The following is a 22,618-nucleotide window of genomic DNA, read 5'->3' as shown; positions in this document are numbered from 1 at the left end:
CACTGATAATGAGATGGCTCCCGAGACGACGATCTCACCCGTCTGGTCACAAGGTCGAGTCTCTGGCAAATACACACTGTGCACTCCAGTCTTAAATGCCACCATGTTCCAATCCATGCAGATGCACCACAGCTGTGAGTCCTGATGAGCCGCAGGTGATCAGCCTCAGGTGATCAGGGTGAGGTCCTGATAAACTCAGCAACACAGCCACTCAGTTCCAAATGCAAGCCACCTGGAAGGAAAAACAAAAGACAGAAACAAAAAGGCAGCCAGGCCCCCCAGCCATACAACAGAGAGGGAAAAATAAGGTGCAGATGAAACAGTCCTCTGTGATTCCAGAAGCGATTAGAGATGTTTTCAGCATCCAAGCTCTGCTACAAAATAATTAATACAGTATCCGGTGCACAAAGCAGGTGGAATTGTAGTGTGCAAGAGGGCTGAGCCAAAATAGCCTGTCCAAAATAGCCTGTCTGGTCCTCGTAGCTGCCAGGTGTTCAGATAATGGGTTTTACCAGCTTCGTCCTCGTCTTCCTCATTACCACCACGCTCAGCGATGAGCCTCGTTAGATGAATATTCTGCTTCTAAGAACCTCTCAGATCCACTATTTTCCAATGATTGTTGAATACCTCCTCTCATACCAAAAAAAAACAAAACAAAAAAACTGCACGGCTCATTATTCACTGTTCTTTATTTGGTGGGACCAGGGCTAAAAGGTTGTTGAGGGCCAAATTAGTAATAATAATAAAGCATAATCCAGAGATGGAGAACTTTAAAACTGTCATGCACATCATTGCATGACACTGAATTACAGCTGTGCAGCTGCATAAATCAGGCTTTAAATTAATTAATAAGTCATCATAAATTGTACATTTATGTAAATTTGATTGCTTAACTATTTTATACTTATTTTGAAAACACCTGTACATGTGTTGCTGTATGTGGTTAAATGATTTAAGAAAATGTTGAAACCATAAAAGGTTCATTGAGTAGTTCAGCGCAGAACCAAAATGGTGCCATGTTCTGAGTTGACACCACTCTATGGATTAAGGCACTCTAGTTAAAATGTTGCAGAATTCCTGATCTCACTGTAACTGTTTAAGTACAACTGAGAAAACCTTTGTAAGGAACAACACAGAAAGGTAAGTAAAACACTGAGGGATCAAACGCTGTTGTTAACACCGGCGCTAGGGGGCGTGGCTTAGTTCCGGCTTCACTGGGAGTCGTCGAAAAAATTATTCAACATGTCAAATAATTCCGGGAGCGCTCCCAGAGAATTCGCATGATGACAGAGACAACGCGAACAACGGCGTTTGATACTTTTAAATTGCCGTTTCATCCTGTCCCTTCCTGTAGTGCTGCAGTTTACACCGCCGTTATTCGGCGGCCGGCGTTGTATCCCTAATCAACGGCATATAAAATGGAGATAGAGCCCACATCGGCGTACACAACAACGTTTTAACCGGCGACAGAGGCAGACAAAACGGCGGTACTAGCGGACAGTACGCCATTCTAAACGCCACCTCCTGGTTAAAACGGCATTCCAAACGGCATTCCAAACGGCCGATAGGCAGCGGTCAGTATAAAAACGCTAGCGCGCTGCATGCAGGCCTCTCACTCACGGCCAGCTCCAGATATTTTTGCAGAGAAGCTCCAGTATGCCTCCTAAAAGAAAGTTAGCAGCGGCAAGGACTTAAAGAAGAAGGAAACCAAGAGGTCTGGTTCAGAAGCAGAGGGGAGGCCTGTGGTGGAGACGGAGCAACACATTGAGGAGGGGGAAAGGAAGGAGAAGAAAAAGCTGAGGATGATCTCCCTCCCCCTGCAGTGACAGAGGCATGTATTCCTGCTGCTTCAGCCTATTATACTCTGGGGCGGTGCCTATATGCAAATGATCCTGGAGTAACGCAGGATTTGCCTGGATAAAAACCTGGGTATTAACCACAGGGCATTATCGGCGGCAGCAGAACACCACTGTTCTCACGCACGTCTTAACCTGCGATTGTAAAGGATAGAACTGGGTATTAACCCCCGTTGCCTGACGTGTGCCGGATGCTACGGCGTCAAAACGCTGCTTTATTTGGCGGATTTAGCTGCGTTTTATCCGCCTATTTGCGGATAGTACGGCAGTCAAAATGCCGGCGAAATGCTCCACCCCTTTCCACCGCAAAAACAGCCGGAACTACCGCAAACTTCAGTCTACGTACTACCCGCCAACAAAACTGTCTATGTGTAAACGAGGCTTTACTTGACATTGACTAATCCAGGAACACAGGGAAATCAGTCCGCAAGGCAGCAGTGTCCGTGAGGGAACAGGCACAGAGGAAAACCAGATAAACAGACTGAGGGTACAAGAGCACAAGAAATGTTAATAGCAATGTAATCCAAAAGGTCAGGCAAAGCTCAAGAAAACAGAGGCAGCAAAAAGAAACAGAAAAACATAAGATGACCATGACAGTGACATGGTTGTGAAAAGGTTTAAATTGATCCAGGAACCATATCAGGATCTGGATTACTCACAAAATTAAATCAGCTCTGCTATGGACCAAATGTCCCTATCCACAACATTTCATTAAAATTTGCATGTCTTTTTTTATTTAGACAAACAAACAGGTCAGAGTTGGGTGAGGCTTGGGAGTATGCGCTGGTGTTGCCCTTTGCTGCATCCACCACACCATGGAATTGTCTGCATGGCAACCACCTTGGCTATTCCCACTGGTCCATTCCCACCTTTTGAAAGTAACCATCAACCTTCCACAGCCAGATGAAACGCAGGCATCCTCTTGGCCTTCGGCAGCCACTGAGGCCCTCAACACTGATGCACATGAATACTGGATCATGCCGAGAGACACATACCACATGACAAAATATCATAGCTGATGTTCACTCCCAACACAAGTGATAGTAGTCATCTGAGTCTTCCTAAGTAACTGTTCATTTGACACAGTCACTGAAGTATTAACCAAGGATGCTCCAAAGAGATCAAATACCAAAGACATCTAGTTGTTGCCGTAGGTCTCTGGTTAGCATCTGCGTCTTCAACCATACAATAAGACAGGAGCACCAGGACCCTGAAGACTTGGACCTTCAATCCCCTGCAAATATATCAGCATCACTGAAAACCTCGGTTCAGCAACCTCATAAATCCATAAATCTTTCCCGGGAGTCTCAATCTCAAAGGATGAGAACCCAGACACACAAATGTCACTGCTGAGACAAACAGACAGACAAATGCTGTTTGTTGCTGGAGGGAAACAGTAGTTTCACAATGAACTTTCTTTGCCTTATTACAGCACATTGAAAAATTATTGAAGCTTACCATGTTAGTGTTACGGCTGTCTCCCATTACATTTTTTTGGTATTTAATTGTCTGTGTTTTCACCCCACCCAAAAAAACTCAGGTACCAACTCAGGGCCTGAAATCAGGTATAATTGTTGGTAAAAGTGTAGAACAGTGTTGGAAAGTTTTAAACATAACAATATAAAAACTAGAATACCCCAAAGTTGCCTTGAAAGGACTTTCCTCATAATCTTGAAGACCAAAATTGAGATTCTTCTTAATAGCATTTTTGGCATCTAAAAATATCGAAGAACACAATCATTAGTCTGGGAGCGATTTACACTACAGAGTAAAGTAGGTCACCTATAGCCCCACTGACCTCTTTGAGGAAATGAGTGGGTGTTTGCTGGAGTGGTTACATGTGCTCCAGCATCCCTGGATGCTGGCAGAGTCATATTATGACAGAGTACAGTGAACAAAGGGCAGGGTGTTTCAGCATGCTGAGTCTGTCTCATTCACTAAAAAGAAAACAAATGAGCAGAAAAGGCATAAACATCTGCATAAGATGAATTATACTGAATAGATGTGTTGTCAGTGTGGCTCCTGGTGAGAAATTAGATCTGCATCGGACATGAATTTACTTTAGGAATTATTTTTGCACACATATATCTCTATAGAACTGTACTTTTAATATGCAGACATGTTACTGAATAACAGTGAAATAAAGTATGACAGAAAATAAAATGGACAGTAGATACAGTACTGTGGTGTAATAGACTATTTACAGGAAAAATAAGAACTTGATTTTGATTACAATGTAAAAAAAAGGAAAAAGTTGATGAACCTAAAAATGTAAGGCAATTAGCTGCACCAAGTTTTTTTTTTTTTTTTTTTTTTTTTTGAGTTTACTCAACTTAATAGTGTTTGTGTGGGATAGTTTGTCAAACACTTTGACTCAAACTGATGTGTTATATTTGGCCAACTTAAAATGGCTATTCAGCTGAATTCCCAATTTCAAGTTCAATGTACTTAAACCAATAAACTTGTTTAACGTGAAGAGACGTATTGACGGTAGCTGCATTCACATTGACCTTAATAATATGTTAATATCTGAATGAATCTGAATGGAAATGTCTTATATAAGCTCTCCGATAATGAGATAGATCTGTTTGATCCTATTATAATCCATGAAATAGGAAAATAATTTCACCCGTTAGCCATGTGGATGGCCTATGAGATAATTCTCCACAGGCATGTTCTGTTGTTCTGTGCATGCTCATCACTTGAAGTGATGTAGAATTGGCAATGTACTTTTTGGACTTTTTGACTGGTTACTCATCCTAAAAAAATAGATTTTCCAGTGAAGGAACAAGGGAGGAATATATATAAAGCATCTTACATGTGTGACACTGTGGCTTTGCATGCGTGTAGCAGAGAAGGCGGTGCTCTCAGAGTAGCGACTTTCAGTGTGCGTAAGCCATTACATCACTTGACGGAAAAACTGCAGCACACGCTTCTCGGTGATGATCTGTTTGGTCAATTAACCACACACACACACACACACACACATTACCCATTAGCATTACGCTATGTAAATGATGGCACTGTTTTCAATACATGAACAATTAAATCCATCATGAATTACTACTTTATAATGCTGACCTGGTTCACGTCGTCAGCAACAGTCTGACAATAAACTTAACACTTATAAATTAATACTAAAAATAAAACTTCTTCTTTGTTGCTATTGGGGCATCGCAAATCAGCTTTTGAGGTACATACTGCCACCTTACTGTCCGGGGTGTGAAATCATTGTAAGTCAATACAATACAGAACATGACACAGTAAAGTAAAAAATAAAATAATTAAAACATACAACAAATATCTACTATTAGGAAACAGTACCGGTTTGAGCGCAATCATCGAACAATTTTAAAAGACTGAACAAGAAAATTCCGAGTGCTGTAATTTAATTTATTACGTCCGCCAAGGACGTAATAAAACATTGGAGTTTATTATTTCTCTGTCTGTCTGTTAGCAGTATTACGTCAAAACTACCTTACGGATTTTGATGAAATTTTCATCAAAGATAGATATTAGGCCATGGAAGACTCCATTAAATTTTGGAGGTGATCCAGATATGGATCAGATTTCACTTTACTTTACTTCACTTTGAAGATTTATATAAAAAAAATACTTCATGGATTCTCACCAAATTTGCCCCACAGATAGATATTAGAGCATGGAAGACTCCACTGACTCCAGTGAATTTTGAAGGTGATCCGGCTTGGCGGACGTCAGAAATCTCAGATTGATCTTGGTTTCTATGTGCAGCTGGTCTCCTTAAATTTTAAAGTTCTTTTTGATTTTTTAAAGTGCAAATGGAAAGATGTTTTGAAAATACTTATAACGGCATGCTCTCAGATCATTGCTAAATGAACGTAAGCTGCATTGCTCTGTTTCTAATCCTCTTTTTACTTCACATCACTGGCAGCTGTCAGAAAACCCTCTCTCTCTTTTGTCTTTTCTCTCATTTTGGGTGATCATCCTCTTCTGAAGTTACTCTCCCTCTCTCTTATGTGCTCACCTTACTTCCCCATCCTCTTATCCCTCCATCTTGTCATTCTCCAGGGTCTCCTTTCAGAGATGAGCTCACACTGGCCATCCTCCAGCTGCAGGAGAATAACAGGCTGGAGATCCTAAAGCGGCGGTGGTGGGAGGGAAGTCAATGTCCAAAAGAGGAAGACCACCGTGCCAAGGGTCAGTCATCAGCCATCTCACATCCCTCCTTCTGTAATGTTCTCACTAATAGTCCTCTCGTTCTCTGCCACAGTCCACCTAATGGCAAATGTTTAATATAGTAATGTCCTTGTGAAGGGTGCTTAGCACATTCTGCTTTCCCAAATGTAATCTTTCTTCTCACAGGTTAAGTGCAACTGGAATTTTATTAGCGCAAGTGTCTGTTTATTCGCATGAGTGAGTGTGCATGTGTGTGTGCCCCTGTATAAATGACAAACCCTTCAGCTTTTATGCTGCTGCTGCATTAAAATCTCTTTTAAAAATAATTTCTGTAAATTTGCTAAAGGATGTGATTCTCAGCTGTTCAAAATTTTCAGGTTTTATGGTCACGGCGTATTTGGAAAGGTTTATAGCTGGAGAATAATTGAATTCCCTCCTGGGTGGGTAATGTTTTGATTGGACGCGTGTTTGTGGTGCACTCTCAGGTCTTGGCATGGAGAACATTGGGGGCATCTTTGTCGTGCTGATCTGTGGCCTCATCATCGCTGTGTTTGTGGCCATTATGGAGTTTGTGTGGTCCACACGCCGCTCAGCAGAGACTGATGAGGTATGCCCCCATACCTGCCCTCGCCGACCCCACAGACACACCCCAGTAGGTTCCCATGGCACCCCGCCAATCCTTTTGAATATGTTGTCGTGTGCCTGTGAGGGAGTGAGAGTAAATCTTTCCTTTCAGCTTTTGCCTCCATTTGTATGCATTTTATTTCTTTGTATGTGCTGTAAATGTTCAGATTTATACGTGTTATGTGCATGAGAGATGAAAGGAATGTTCAAGTTTCTGGCACTGAACTACTGTAGTCTCCAACATCAATGCAGAAGATGAATAATTTGATTTGCGATTGCATGGATCTGCTTGTACTTAAGCTGTGCCCGTAGTGTCGCTGTCTGACAGTATGGCAGTAAGTGTAGTGATTGTGAGCTAAACATGATGGTACAGATAAGCAATATTGAGAAATGCCAATATTTGCTTGCATAAAGAAGTAGTGTGAACTTTCCCTGGCATTAAATGTCATGATGTATCTTCTTTTACATGCCTCACATGTACGCTGGTATTCTTCGTTTCCATTTCTTGGATTTCTTCTCACCCTTCTCGCTGTGCGTCTCCTTCTCTCTCAAAAACACACCTCTTATCATTTGGCCATCAGTGTCTGTTTTCCGATAACGAGTACTGTTTCTGTTTATGTGAGCACATGATTTTTTTTTTTTTAGCTATCATTTGACTGAGAATGTTGTTTGTGTGCAGTGGACATATAGACGCAGCATTATTTTATTATTATTATTATTATTTTTGCCATGTGTGCAAACCGCAGTAGTCGTGCTATTGGAATGTTGAAACCGTTTGGAGGGAATGTGTTTGTGCGTGTGTTTGAGCACGTGCACAGCTGCTTTGTGTACGTGCACTTGCAGGCCTGCCTGTCTGTCCATAGTGCATAGTGCTCATAATCTAAACAACATTTGGTGTGTTTTGTAATTGGATTGTAATAACTCTCTCTGCTCCTTGGGTATCCTCCCATCTCTATCCATTTCCCCATCACCTCCTCCATTCTCTTTTAATACCATCCCTCCATCTGTTGATCTATGTGCCCTGCTTCTCCTGCAAATTCCCCCTCTTTATCATGTATTACTGTGTCTGCCTTGTTCCTGCCGTGTTCTTTTGTTGCTTTTCCTTCTTGTTTTCTTCCCTCTGCCCCCTGTTTATGTACTGCCTTACCACTGTCTTGTTCTGCTGCCTGCCTACTTTGTGACTGTGGCGCCCCTCCTACCTTTGCTGCTTTCTCTTTCCCTTCCCTTCTGTCCTTCCTTCTTTCTTTCCTCCTTCAGGTGTCTGTCTGTCAGGAGATGATCACAGAGTTCCGAAACGCCATCTCCTGTAAGAAAAGCTCCCGCTTGCGCCGTCGTCGGGCCCTCAGCAGTTCAGCGGCCCTGCGCCACCCAACTCGCATAGCTCTGGGGGCCCCCCGGCCCCTTCGCCTCGTCCGTGAAATGCGCCTCAGCAATGGCAAACTGTACAGTGGTGCTGGTCCACTGACAGGGGGAGCCGGAGCAGGAGGGGCAGGCTCATCAGATCTCGGTCCCGGGCCCCAGCGACTCCTAGATGATCCCTTGGAAGCCAACACAACCCCTCCTCCCCCAGCCCCAACACCTGTGATGATGCCAGCCCGCAGCTGTGCCCACGTGAGGATTTGCCAGGAGTGCCGGAGGATCCAGAGCCTGAGAGCAGGCAGCAGTATAGGATCGACCTCAACAAGAATACCGCCTTCAGCGGCACCGCTGCCACGGCTGCCCCCACCTCCAACAGCATCTTCTTCTAACACTGACAGTGATGGTGGAGGGGGGCTCAGCCCCAGACGATTACACCACAGCTCTCCACCTCATACCTCACGGCCCATACCACCTCCACAAAACAGTAACACCACAGACTTGGTGGGTGAGCAGGACTGAGAGTAGAGACACTGAGGGGTGTGGGAGGGCTGAAGTGGACCAGCATTGAGACATATGTTGGACAAATTGCGAGTTTTGATAAGTGATGTTCACAAGATGGACATGCTAACATTTTCAGAGGACAGACAGGAGGATTGGAGACGAAGGGGAGAATGAACGTGCAGAACTGAAGCACTTTCTCCAATTGGGGCCTGCAGAAATAGTACGTGCAAAAGCACGCTGCAAAATTGTCACCGGTCAGTTCCATCTGAGCAGACGTTCACATGACCATCTCCTTGGCTCCCTCTGGATTTACTGTTAGATTTGAGTGCTGTGGTTTTCAAACGTTTGTTTGGAATCTAACTAGTAAAATCAAGCTTTGTTGGAGGACATACTGTGTCTGTATGTGAAAAATCTAAAAGAACTATTTCATGTTGGATTTTTTTGGTTGTCTTTCTTGTTTTACCATTGTTGTAAGTGGGAATTACAGAATTAAATAAAGATTATGTGTGACAAAAACTGTTGATTGCAACATAATGCGAAGCTTGACTAAAGCTGGCTGGGTTTAAGAGTTTTGTCTCTTTGCCACAAAGCTGCTCTTAGATGACACCTGGGGGACGTAAACGCGGTGACGTGAAGACAACACAACTTATCACAAAGAAACATTTCCCTTAAATCCATCCATAAGATCACAAAGCATGGAGAGCTGTGTTCCCATGAAATGCGCTATGCGAGTAACTGAAGATAATCAGGTGGCACAAAAAGGAGAGCGAGCAAGAGGCTTTGAAATGCGAAATTAATGTCCATCGTTATCCTGGATAACACTCGCCAAGCCTTTACTTTGTTCACCTCTGTTCACACAGCGCAGACAAGCTAGAAAGTCCGGGTACGGGAGTGCGAGAGACAAAGAGGCGAGATTGAAAAAATGCAGAGAAAAGATATAGGACGAGGCAGAGAGGAAAAATATATGGTGCATTTGAATGATAAATCCCTCAGTGAACTCCTTCCATTATTAGCTCTATGCTGATCTGTTCATTCTCTGCATCTATTAAGGAGCGTGTTACTCTGCCAGCAGGCTGGAACTGGTTCCCTTCTCTTATTTAACGACAGACTTGGCCGTCTGCGTGAGAGACTCCTTCCAGAGTGATATTGTCAACATAGCCTTGTCAATACTGTCTCAAGCTTTTGATTGCCTAATTACCCCTCTCTGTGTGTCTGGATTCAATCAGAAGGCTATTGGATAGAGAAAAACATGCTGGTAAATAGACAAACGACATGTTCGCTCTCTTTTATTGACTGTCTTCCTGTGTGTACAGCCAGTCGCCCTCCGACACGTTACAGTATATTAGCTGTGGTGCTTTACAGGCTGTTTTGCATGATTTATTATTTTAACCACAAGTCATGCATCATTGATACTGCTAACAAAGTTCTAAAGCTTTTAGATTTCCAGCCTCCTAGGTAGTCATTATTTCTGGGTCATGTCAGTCAAATTTTGCTGAAGATAGTGGAGCCATTACACCGAGCAAGAAAATCAGATTTATAGATACGGTGCATCCAGAAAGTATTCACAGCGCTTCACGTTTTCCACGTTATGTTACAGCCTTGTTCCAAAATCTTGTAAATTCATTTTCTCCCTCAAAATTCTACTCACAACACCCTATAATGACAACACAAAAACATGAAATTTTGACAGATTTATTAAAAATAAGAAACTAAGAACCCACATGTACATAAGTATTCACATCCTCTACTGGTGGTTGGCTCTCACTGCGGTATTGTATCACTTCCTGTTCCGGAGCACAGCAGTGTTTTTCTGTATCTGTTAGCTGTTTAATCTGCGCAGTTAGATTGATCTAGTTATCTAGATTACGATTTGTTTCCCCAGTGTAATCTTACGTGCCTTAACTAAAGCACTCCTTCTGCTGAATCACCTCTAAATTATTTACACATTATTCACTTTGCGTGTTTTAGGAATCTGCTAGGTTAGCGTAGCTACTAGCTCTTAGCCGATTTAGCATGGCGGCTTCTCCTGTCTCTCCCGCACTTTTCTGCTCTGGGTGTGAAATGTTTAGTTATTCCTCGGCCTCCTTTAGCAGTAACGGTACTTGTAATAAGTGTAGCTTATTCGTAGAGCTTTGGAGGCCAGGCTGGGCGAATTGGAGACTCGGCTCCGCACCGTGGAAAATTCTACAGCTAGCCAGGCCCCTGTAGTCGGTGCGGACCAAGGTAGCTTAGCCGCCGTTAGTTCCCCCCTGGCAGATCCCGAGCAGGCCTGGAAAGCAGGCTGACTGGGTGACTGTGAGGAGGAAGCGTAGCCCTAAACAGAAGCCCCGTGTACAACCGCCAACCCGTTCACATCTCTAACCGTTTTTTCCCCACTCGACGACACACCCGCCGAGGATCAAACTCTGGTTATTGGCGACTCTGTTTTGAGAATGGTGAAGTTAGCGACACCAGCAACCATAGTCAATTGTCTTCCGGGGGCCAGAGCAGGCGACATTGAAAGGAAAGTTGAAACTGCTGGCTAAGGCTAAGCGTAAATTTGGTAAGATTGTAATTCAACGTCGGCAGTAATGACAACCCGGTTACGCCAATCGGAGGTCACTAAAATTAACATTAAATCGGTGTGTAACTTTGCAAAAACAATGTCGGACTCTGTAGTTTTCCTCTGGGGCCCCTCCCCAATCGGAACCGGGAGTGACATGTTTAGGCCGCATGTTCTCCTTGAATTGCTGGCTGTCTGAGTGGTGTCCAAAAAATGAGGTGGGCTTCATAGATAATTGGCAAAGCTTCTGGGGAAAACATGGTCTTGTTAGGAGAGACGGCATCCATCCCACTTTGGACGGAGCAGCTCTCATTTCTAGAAATCTGGCCAATTTTCTTAAATCTTCCAAACCGTGACTATCCAGGGTTGGGACCAGGAAGCAGAGTTGTAGTCTTACACACCTCTCTGCAGCTTCTCTCCCCCTGCCATCCCCTCATTACCCCATCCCCGTAGAGACGGTGCCTGCTCCCAGACCACCAATAACCAGCAAAAATCTATTTAAGCATAAAATTCAAAAAGAAAAAATAATATAGCACCTTCAACTGCACCACAGACTAAAACAGTTAAATGTGGTCTATTAAACATTAGGTCTCTCTCTTCTAAGTCCCTGTTGGTAAATGATATAATAATTGATCAACATATTGATTTATTCTGCCTAACAGAACCTGGTTACAGCAGGATGAATATGTTAGTTAAATGAGTCAACACCCCCGAGTCACACTAACTGTCAGAATGCTCGTAGCACGGGCCGGGGCGGAGGATTAGCAGCAATCTTCCATTCCAGCTTATTAATTAATCAAAAACCCAGACAGAGCTTTATTCATTTGAAAGCTTGTCTCTTAGTCTTGTCCATCCAAATTGGAAGTCCCAAAAACAGTTTTATTTGTTATTATCTATCGTCCACCTGGTCATTACTGGTGAGTTTTCTCTGTGAATTTTCAGACCTTTTGTCCTGATTTAGTGCTTAGCTCAGATAAGATAATTATAGTGGGCGATTTTAACATCCACACAGATGCTGAGAATGACAGCCTCAACACTGCATTTATCTATTATTAGACTCTATTGGCTTTGCTCAAAAAGTAAATGAGTCCACCCACCACTTTAATCATATCTTAGATCTTGTTCTGACTTATGGTATGGAAATAGAAGACTTAACAGTATTCCCTGAAAACTCCCTTCTGTCTGATCATTTCTTAATAACATTTACATTTACTCTGATGGACTACCCAGCAGTGGGGAATAAGTTTCATTACACTAGAAGTCTTTCAGAAAAGCGCTGTAACTAGGTTAAGGATATGATTCCTTCTTTATGTCTCTAATGCCATATACCAACACAGTGCAGAGTACTACCTAAACTCTGTAAGGGAGATAGAGTATCTCGTCAATAGTTTTACATCCTCATTGAAGACAACTTTGGATGCTGTAGCTCCTCTGAAAAAGAGAGCTTTAAATCAGAAGTGTCTGACTCCGTGGTATAACTCACAAACTCGTAGCTTAAAGCAGATACCCGTAAGTTGGACAGGAAATGGCGTCTCACTAATTTAGAAGATCTTCACTTAGCCTGGAAAAGAGTCTGTTGCTCTATAAAAAGCCCTCCGTAAAGCTAGGACATCTTTTCTAACTCATCACTAATTGAAGAAAATAAGAACAACCCCAGGTTTCTTTTCAGCACTGTAGCCAGGCTGACAAAGAGTCAGAGCTCTATTGAGCTGAGTATCCATTAACTTTAACTAGTAATGACTTCATGACTTTCTTTGCTAACAAAATTTTAACTATTAGAGAAAAAATTACTCATAACCATCCCCAAAGACGTATCGTTATCTTTGGCTGCTTTCAGTGATGCCGGTATTTGGTTAGACTCTTTCGCTCCGATTGTTCCGTCTGAGTTATTTTTCATTAGTTACTTCATCCAAACCATCAACATGTTATTAGACCCCATTCCTACCAGGCTGCTCAAGGAAGCCCTACCATTATTTAATGCTTCGATCTTAAATATGATCAATCTATCTTTGTTAGTTGGCTATGTACCACAGGCTTTTAAGGTGGCAGTAATTAAACCATTACTTAAAAAGCCATCACTTGACCCAGCTATCTTAGCTAATTATAGGCCAATCTCCAACCTTCCTTTCCTCTCAAAAATTCTTGAAAGGGTAGTTGTAAAACAGCTAACTGATCATCTGCAGAGGAATGGTCTATTTGAAGAGTTTCAGTCAGGTTTTAGAATTCCATCATAGTACAGAAACAGCATTAGTGAAGGTTACAAATGATCTTCTTATGGCCTCGGACAGTGGACTCATCTCTGTGCTTGTTCTGTTAGACCTCAGTGCTGCTTTTGATACTGTTGACCATAAAATTTTATTACAGAGATTAGAGCATGCCATAGGTATTAAAGGCACTGCGCTGCAGTGGTTGAATCATATTTGTCTAATAGATTACAGTTTGTTCATGTAAATGGGGAATCTTCTTCACAGACTAAAGTTAATTATGGAGTTCCACAAGGTTCTGTGCTAGGACCAATTTTATTCACTTTATACATGCTTCCCTTAGGCAGTATTATTAGACGGTATTGCTTAAATTTTCAGTGTTACGCAGATGATACCCAGCTTTATCTATCCATGAATCCAGAGGACACACACCAATTAGCTAAACTGCAGGATTGTCTTACAGACATAAAGACATGGATGACCTCTAATTTCCTGCTTTTAAAACTCAGATAAAACTGAAGTTATTGTACTTGGCCCCACAAATCTTAGAAACATGGTGTCTAACCAGATCCTTACTCTGGATGGCATTACCCTGACCTCTAGTAATACTGTGAGAAATCTTGGAGTCATTTTTGATCAGGATATGTCATTCAAAGCGCATATTAAACAAATATGTAGGACTGCTTTTTTGCATTTACGCAATATCTCTAAAATCAGAAAGGTCTTGTCTCAGAGTGATGCTGAAAAACTAATTCATGCATTTATTTCCTCTAGGCTGGACTATTGTAATTCATTATTATCAGGTTGTCCTAAAAGTTCCCTAAAAAGCCTTCAGTTAATTCAAAATGCTGCAGCTAGAGTACTGACGGGGACTAGAAGGAGAGAGCATATCTCACCCATATTGGCCTCTCTTCATTGGCTTCCTGTTAATTCTAGAATAGAAATTTAAATTCTTCTTCTTACTTATAAGGTTTTGAATAATCAGGTCCCATCTTATCTTAGGGACCTCGTAGTACCATATCACCCCAATAGAGCGCTTCGCTCTCGACTGCAGTCTTACTTGTAGTTCCTAGGGTTTGTAAGAGTAGAATGGGAGGCAGAGCCTTCAGCTTTCAGGCTCCTCTCCTGTGGAACCAGCTCCCAATTCAGATCAGGAGACAGACACCCTCTCTACTTTTAAGATTAGGCTTAAAACTTTCCTTTTTGCTAAGCTTATAGTTAGGGCTGGATCAGGTGACCCTGAACCATCCCTTAGTTATGCTGCTATAGACGTAGACTGCTGGGGGGTTCCCATGATGCACTGTTTCTTTCTCTTTTTGCTCTGTATGCACCACTCTGCATTTAATCATTAGTGATCGATCTCTGCTCCCCTCCACAGCATGTCTTTTTCCCGGTTCTCTCCCTCAGCCCCAACCAGTCCCAGCAGAAGACTGCCCCTCCCTGAGCCTGGTTCTGCTGGAGGTTTCTTCTTCTGTTAAAAGGGAGTTTTTCCTTCCCACTGTAGCCAAGTGCTTGCTCACAGGGGGTCGTTTTGACCGTTGGGGTTTTACATAATTATTGTATGGCCTTGCCTTACAATATAAAGCGCCTTGGGGCAACTGTTTGTTGTGATTTGGCGCTATATAAAAAAAAAATTGAAATTGATTAATTGATACACAGATAAAACATTAGACAAACTGTAAGAACAACTTTAACAAAGAACAAAAACAGAAAATGTTTGGGGGGTTTTTTCGGAGTGGGAGGAAGCCAGAGCACCCGGAGGGAACTCACACAAACACAGGAAGAACATGCAAATTGACATGCACAGACAGGACCAGGTGGGAAGCGATCCCTGGACCTTCTTGCTGTCAGGCAAGAGTGCTAACCACTAAGACACCATGGTGCCCAAGTCCAGCATACAGTTACACAATACAATTTACAGAGTAAATTAAAAACAATCATAAAATTGAACTTGAAAAGAAAACTGTTGTCACCCCTAAAAAGCAAAATTTTCAGTTTAAGTTTCTGGTAGAACAGACAGGATCCCTATAGAGGTAAATGTCTAAATGTTTGCCTCCCTAAATGTAAAGAAACTTTCTAAAACAGCAGATTATACAGGTAGCCACTTGGCTTTGCGTCCTGTCTCTGCAGTGACGCCGGTCTTCACCTAGTCATTGGAACGAGCTCCTCAATGATCGACATATCAGTGTCTGCATTCTAAAACATTACCATACTGGTTGAATAATTTTTTTCTCAAGTGAAAATGTGAACTCATAAACTACTAAAAATAGTTCACAGAAAATGTTTCAACTTGTCGTAATAGGAAAAAAGTACATCTGATACCAAAATTAAAGGACAAAGTCACTTTTTTACAATACAGGCTATCTTAAAATCAGTGTTCATCATTAAGCCTCTGACTCAGCTTTGACACCTTTGACTGTTTAAAGACAGACAATCCTGAAGAAGTTATACACAGTAAATTCACCACTGTAAAACTAACACTGTCAGTGTTAATTTAACACTGAGGATTTTACTGTGTAGGCTTCTCTGGCTGTGACTGAAGAAATTGTGAAGACGGCAAGTTTTTCAGTTTGTATCACCAGTTATACAGCTTCATGATAAAGTGGTATAGAAAAGGATTTTCTTAAAACTAAAACTTGAAAGTTCAGCTACAGTTTACTGGAAGGCACACGGGAGATGCAAGCCTAGATTTGATCTATTTTGTTTTATGAAAATCCTTTTCTGCGCCACTCCACTGTGACTTCACCAGACTTCCATAAAGATGCTTCTGTTGTCTAAAATCCTCAAAAGGAGCATCTGAAAAAAAGAAAAGAAGCAGTGTACCTTTAAAGGACTAGATGGCCATGGTTTGCACAAGAAGGTGCCACAGATCACTGGAGGGGTCATAGAGAGAAAACTATAAAAATAAACATAATTATACATAATGCTGCGTTCACATCGGGCGCGACGTGAGTGACAGCAGCGACAGGTTGCCATGTAATCCCTATGGAACGACGCGTTTTGGCGCCAAGTCACGCAGCGCAACACGATGGACGCGAGTGAAGCCACACGAGTGAAATGAGCGATTGCCGCATTTGTGGCGCGATATTGCGTCGCATCACGTCGTGTTGCCCTCCTCCCCAAGTTGAAAAATATGAACTTTTTCGTCTCATCGCACTGCGATGACCAATCAGGGACTGAATATGTAGTAACGTGGAGATGTCTGGAGTTTGACTGAAGATGTGAACATGACCTGTATCTGGTAGCAGCCTGTGAGCAGGACTTATGTCTCTTTTGTCCTTTATTTCACAATTATGACAGAGTTTTTGGAGCGAGCAGCAGCCCCGCAGCAGCGGGAGAGGAGTTTCTTTTTATATTTATTTTATGTGCGTGCGCGCAAGCGAATCGGTGACTGGTTTCTAAACAATTATGACAGTTTTTTGGGAAAGAGCGAGGAGCAGTTTGGGGGAAGAGCGAGCTGCAGCCCCGCAGCAGGCAGCAGAGTTTTTTTTTTTTTTTTTTTTTTATTGTTCACATGTGCGCGCGTGAACGGGACAGGAGGTCCTCAAACTGGGTCCTGCAGAGGCGGAAGGACCACTGAAAGCGGCCGTCATCCAGACGCAGCTCCTGTAGCAAATAATGATACTCCCTGAATTGGGAACGTCTCATGACGTTTGTCAGCTTTCCACAATAACTCGCTCCGTGTGATCAAGGTCCGTCATGTTAACTTGACTGACAACAGGAGCCGGCGAGCGGAATGGAAGCTTCTCCTATTTGATGACGCACTTTTCGCAGCAAAAGCAGAGCGACACACCGGGCGAAGGAGGCGCGTCCATCGCCACGCGACCCCCGTGAATTTGTAGCGTCTGATCGCGCCCGGTGTGAACGCAGCATTCGGGTTGGCCTGCTATGTGTATGCACCACATATAAGCTGTTCCCACAGTTACATTAAATTGTGTACACATAATGAAATAATTTGATCAATGCCTGCTTGGAGTGGGGATCTTTGGGCCCCTCACGATTTAATTTGATTATTTCAATTTCAATTTATTTTCATTCATGTAGCATCAAATCACAACAAAATTGTCTCAAGGCACTTCACACAAGTAAGGTCTAACCTTACCAACCCCCAGAGGAACCATACAAGCGACAGTGGTAAGGAAAAACTCACTCTGATGATTTGAGGAAGAAAGTAAAAAGCTTAGTATACTATGCCAGTATGCTAGTCATACGAAAGGGAAAATAAGTGTGTCTTTAGTCTGGACTTGAAAGTCTCTACAGAATCGGTCTGCACCCTGAGAACGCAGAGCCCGGGCCGTACATAGGGTTTAATTAGGTCAGCTAAGTAGGGAGGTGCCAGTCCGTGAACAATTTTATAGGTTATAACAGAACCTTAAAATCTGATCTCACAGGGACAAGAAGCCAGTGAAGGGATGCCAAAATGGGTGTAATGTGGTCAAACTTTCTGTTTCGTGTCAAAAGTCTGGCGGCAGCATTTTGGACCAATTGGAGACCCCTAATGCTGGACTACGGTAAACTAGAAAATGGAACATTGCAGTAGTCCAATCTTGAAGAAACAAATGCATGAATCAGGGTCTCAGTATCAGCCACGGACAGGATGGGACAAATCTTCGCTATATTTCACAGGTGAAAGAAAGCAGTCCTCATAATATCTCTCTGGTTATGGTTCAGAGCACCACACTGCACTTATAGAAGGGTTATCAAATAATCATTTATTCTATACAGGATTTCTTTTTTTCTCACCATGTGACTACTTTGTACTTTTCAAAGCAAAGTATTTGTAATGATCCATAATGAATTTATTCCAATACATTCTTCAGTAGCTGAACCCTATTTGCACATGTGGCTCTCATTCACTGAATCTAAAACCCAGGCGAGCTGTTGCTCCCTTCCCATCTGCTAAAACCACCTGTGTAAGTGTGGGTTCAGACTGACTCCATGTTTGGATTATTAATGCTTCAGCAAAAAAAAAAAAAAAAAAGTCAGACTCACATCTGCAGTTCTTCGTGCCTTTATGTGCACCTCGTAGTGCTGTGCATGCACACTGATTGTGCTGAAAAAATTTTATTTGATCAGCCATGATACTCAGCAAAAAATCTATCTGGATTCTTTGTTAGCCCTTTATGAAACAACAGAATGAGTCTGCTTTCAGTAGAGACTTTAACATGCTTACAGATGAAGATAAAGACAGAGATTTTCTTTTGCAGCACACTTGAGTTTGTTTTTGTTTTGTTTGAAGTTAAAAACTGTGATCAGATGTAACTAGAACTTGTCCCAATATGCTTCTTGTTCTCTGGTGTGCCACATATAGACCAAAACAGGTGTTTTTTCTCTTTCTTTACTCATGTAGCACAGAACCTCTGGCTGTTCTGTGTTCAGATGGAGATATTCCCTGCTGCCTGGACGTTTGTTTGCCATTTTGAGTGTGAGACACCGTGAACACATGCAGCACTTCTGGACGTGAATACTGACTTCACATGTTGACAGCGACAGTCTGGATGTTCCACTGTTTTCAGTGAGAGGCTGACTGGAAAATTATGGATGTTTTATCTTAAGCAGCAGGAATCACGGACAGCAACAAACGGATTATTTAACAGCAGAGTCGACTGGATTTAAACAGGTAGGAACTTTTGAAGCTTCCACGAGTTTTTTGCTTTAATATAAACACTGTGCGAAATGTTTCAGAGTGTTAATGTGGATAATATTGAAAACTGACCATGCACGTCAGGTCAGTTATTTTTGCTGTCCAGATGAAAAAGCGCCAGACATCAGCTGACAAGGAACACATTTAATAAATGACTAACAACGATAGGACAGACAGACAGGTAATTTACTCTTAATTTGTGAGGAAATCACGCATTTTATTGAAATAGGCGGTCCAACAAACGTATATTTGGGTGAGTTTGCTCAGGGTGCGCAGACACTCGAATACGGTATTTTGTGTTATAATATTCACATAAACATAATAATATCTCTCACTCTTGTTACTTTAGTGAGCAGTGTGAGCACTCAGCACAGCAAACAAACTAATCAAACACAGAAACTAATTAACACCTTTCTGAAACTTAATTACGAGGTCTGTTAGAAAAGTATCTGACCTTTTTATTTTTTGCAAAAACCATATGGATTTGAATCACGTGTGATTGCATCAGCCAAGCTTGAACCTTTGTGCGCATGCATGAGTTTTTTCACGCCTGTCGGTTGCGTCATTCGCCTGTGAGCAGGCTTTGTGTGAGCAGTGGTCCACCCCTCTCATCGGATTTTTATTGTGAATAAATGTCTGAATGATTTGGAGCTTTGCTGCATCAAATTTTTCCAGAAACTGTGAGAGACCTCCAGGTGGACACCATTCGGAAAATTCAGATGGCTTTCAGGGACGATTTTATGGGGATTACACAGATTAAGGAGTGCTCCAGCCGGTTTAAAGACCGCCCACAGCGTCTGAGAGCGCGGCGCACTCCAAGCGCCGATCGACAGGCTGACACCCCGCTGAAACAACCAGATCATTTCCAACGTGAAGGCTTTGTTGATCCGGGACGCCGTCTGACTTCCACAAAAATGGCAGAAGACATGGACATCAAGATGCGCGGAATTCCTCTGCACGTCTGTCTCAATGTGCCAAAAAAGTGCAGATGTCCACGTCTTCCGCAATTCCTGTGCATGTCAGACGACGTCCCGGACCAACACAGCATCCAGTGTGGAAATGAATGGCACATTTCACTGTTACAGGAGTTTTTGTCATGGAAAGAGGAGCGGAGGAATTCCGCGCGTCGCGGTGGAGCCGCATGGCGCAAAGCAACGCCGTGATAAAGCCTCACAGGACATGTTCTGGCATGTTCAGCTCAAGCACAATTTCTCGGATAGTCACACGACTGAAAAGCCACAGAAAGCCGTCTGAAAGCCATCTGAAAGCCGTCCTGTGAGACCAACACGGAGGTGCTTTTGTCCCGCGCCATGAGCGGTTCCGTGGCACATCCCTTCACTTCTCTTTCCATGAAAAAAAAACTCCTGTAACAGTGGAATGTGCTGGAAAAGTCTTGATGTCCACGTCTTCTGCCACTTTTGTGGAAGTCAGACGACGTCCCGGATCAACAAAGCCTTCACGTTGGAAATGATCTGGTTGTTTCAGCGGGGTGTCAGCCTGTCGATCGGCGCTCGGAGTGCGCCGCGCTCTCAGACGCTGTGGGCGGTCTTTAAACTGGCTGGAGCACTCCTTAATCTGTGTAATCCCCATAAAATCGTCCCTGAAAGCCATCTGAATTTTCCGAATGGTTACCACCTGGAGGTCTCTCACAGTTTCTGGAAAAATTTGATGCAGCAAAGCTCCAAATCGTTCAGACATTTATTCACAATAAAAATCCGACGAGAGGGGTGGACCACTGCTCACACAAAGCCTGCTCACAGGCGAATGACGCAACCGACAGGCGTGAAAAAACTCACGCATGCGCACGAAGGTTCCAGCTTGGCTGATACAATCACACGTGATTCACATCCATATGGTTTTTGAAAAAAATAAAAAGGTCTGATACTTTTCTAACAGACATCGTATATCTTGTGTGCACCAAGTCAGAAGCAATTTGGGAGTTGGGATCTTGATTAAGGGCACAATAATAAGTCGCCTGACCGGGAATTCAACCAAGGACCCACTTGCTCATAAGCCACCACCTGTCCTATCTATGACTTCATAACAACACAACTGAATGTGTTCCAGCAGCTTCCTTTTTCTCCATTTCTGCATGATTTAAAATGGAAAATAAAAAGTACATAATCTCTCCCCCTGCTATATTTTGCAGTAATGTAAAACATCTGGTTTGTCTTAAATCAGGCACCACCATCTGCGGTTAAAACACCAGTAAATCCCTAAAGAGTGCCTTCATTGTTGTCAGGACTAGAAAATACAGTGTTTGTTACCAGTACTTTCATTAAAAGAACTGCAACAATTAATAAAATACAGTTACTTCGATGGAATACATCAGTTTGTGATATCCCTTACAATTACACCCCTTCATCAAAAACTGGTTCATGCTCAAGCACGTGTTTTATTAATTTGTTTCCCCCTGCAAAAATGAGGAAAAAAAAACAAAAAACGAAATCTCTTTATCAGGCTTCTTACTTAAATCACAATTGCATTCTTGAACAGATGTTAAAACATAGATGTGCGCTGATGGTCCCCATGTACTAAATCAACACTGAAGACGAGAGCAGGTTGACGGGACCAAGTGCAGGGAAAGTGTTAACCCGGTGTCACTGCAACACTGTAGTCCTGCTATCAGCAAAACCAGCACAAACCTGCAGCAGTGCAGTGTGCAGTGCAGTGTGATGAGGTGTGACCTCAAAATGTCTCCACTAACCTTCATAACAGTTCATTTATGTCTCTGTGACAATGTGCAGCCGTCACTTTTGTGTCACGTTGTACATGACAGCAACAACCATTTGCATTGCAAAAATCTGATATATCCCTAAGTTACCAAATGTTTGCTGGAAAACCAAGCAAGCAGAAAAAACACATTGACTGATTATGATCAATGTAGTTTAGACACATTGTTCTGGTTGTCTGTCAGAACCAGGCCTGTTTCTATGTGCTTTTATTTGTTTTTTTGTGTGTTTGTTTTATGTTTTTTTTTAAATCAGAAAGCTGACATTCCAACATTAAACAGTCCGTTCCACAAGTCAAAAGTGTATCCGTAAATGTGCTCACACACACAAAACACTCATCCACAAATGTTTCACTGGGATTTCTGTCTTGTGTACAGGCTGTTTGCTATCTTCACCTTTGTCTTAGGAATCTGTTTTTCTTCTCATTTTTCTGCTTCATACAATAAACACCAGCTGTTTTTTTTGTTTTTTTTAATCCACATAAGCAGCGCAATATGGTTCCACAGCTACCAGCTGGTTTTTATTTTTTTATTTAATCCACATAAGCAGTGCGATATGGTTCCACAGGTACCAGCTGGTTTTTATTTAATCCACATCAGTGGCACAATGTGGTTAAACAGGTACCAGCTGGGTTTTATGTTTTATTTATTCCACATCAGCAGTGTGATGGTGCTGTTCCATCTGTGTTTAGCATTAAAGCAACAATGCAAATCAGATTTTGACACCTTTTCGCATAACTAACCCTTATCTTGCAAAATCTACACAACTGTTGCATGTCAACAGTGGTCTGTGAGACAAGAACTAAAACACTGTGAGAGACAAAGGGTTGCTCCAGCAGTGCTAGATCATAATGCAATCATGCACAAAACACAGCTGTGAATAGGCTTTAGGAAATATGTGGAATTAAGAAGCAGGTTTTATCAAACAGCAGAAGCGCATCAGACTCAAGCATGTCCTGACTAGTCAGCATGTGCAGCATATCCTCCAAACATCATTAT

General features: G+C 42.5%; 1 protein-coding gene across 4 annotated transcripts in view; it reads left to right on the top strand.

The window, feature by feature from the left end:
* Positions 1 to 8,664, top strand: part of grik5 (glutamate receptor, ionotropic, kainate 5) — a 352,876-nt gene extending 344,212 nt beyond the window's left edge. Inside the window, exons 18-21 of one of the 4 annotated variants that reach the window (XM_034174414.1) lie at positions 5,907 to 6,035; positions 6,500 to 6,621; positions 7,220 to 7,256; positions 7,896 to 8,080. In XM_034174414.1, the coding sequence (XP_034030305.1) occupies positions 5,907 to 6,035; positions 6,500 to 6,621; positions 7,220 to 7,256; positions 7,896 to 7,948 (341 nt within the window). In that variant the 3' untranslated portion in view covers positions 7,949 to 8,080. Of the gene's footprint in view, positions 1 to 5,906; positions 6,036 to 6,499; positions 6,667 to 7,219; positions 7,257 to 7,895 lie in introns of all 4 variants that reach the window. The other 3 variants (XM_034174413.1, XM_034174412.1, XM_034174411.1) reach the window with 3 other exon arrangements.
* The last annotated feature ends 13,954 nt before the right edge of the window (positions 8,665 to 22,618 follow it).

Source organism: Thalassophryne amazonica, chromosome 7, assembly GCF_902500255.1.
Source record: "Thalassophryne amazonica chromosome 7, fThaAma1.1, whole genome shotgun sequence".
Classification (NCBI taxonomy): domain Eukaryota; kingdom Metazoa; phylum Chordata; class Actinopteri; order Batrachoidiformes; family Batrachoididae; genus Thalassophryne; species Thalassophryne amazonica.
The sequence above is the reverse complement of the archived record's forward strand: the minus strand, read 5'-3'. Positions and strand labels throughout refer to the sequence as shown.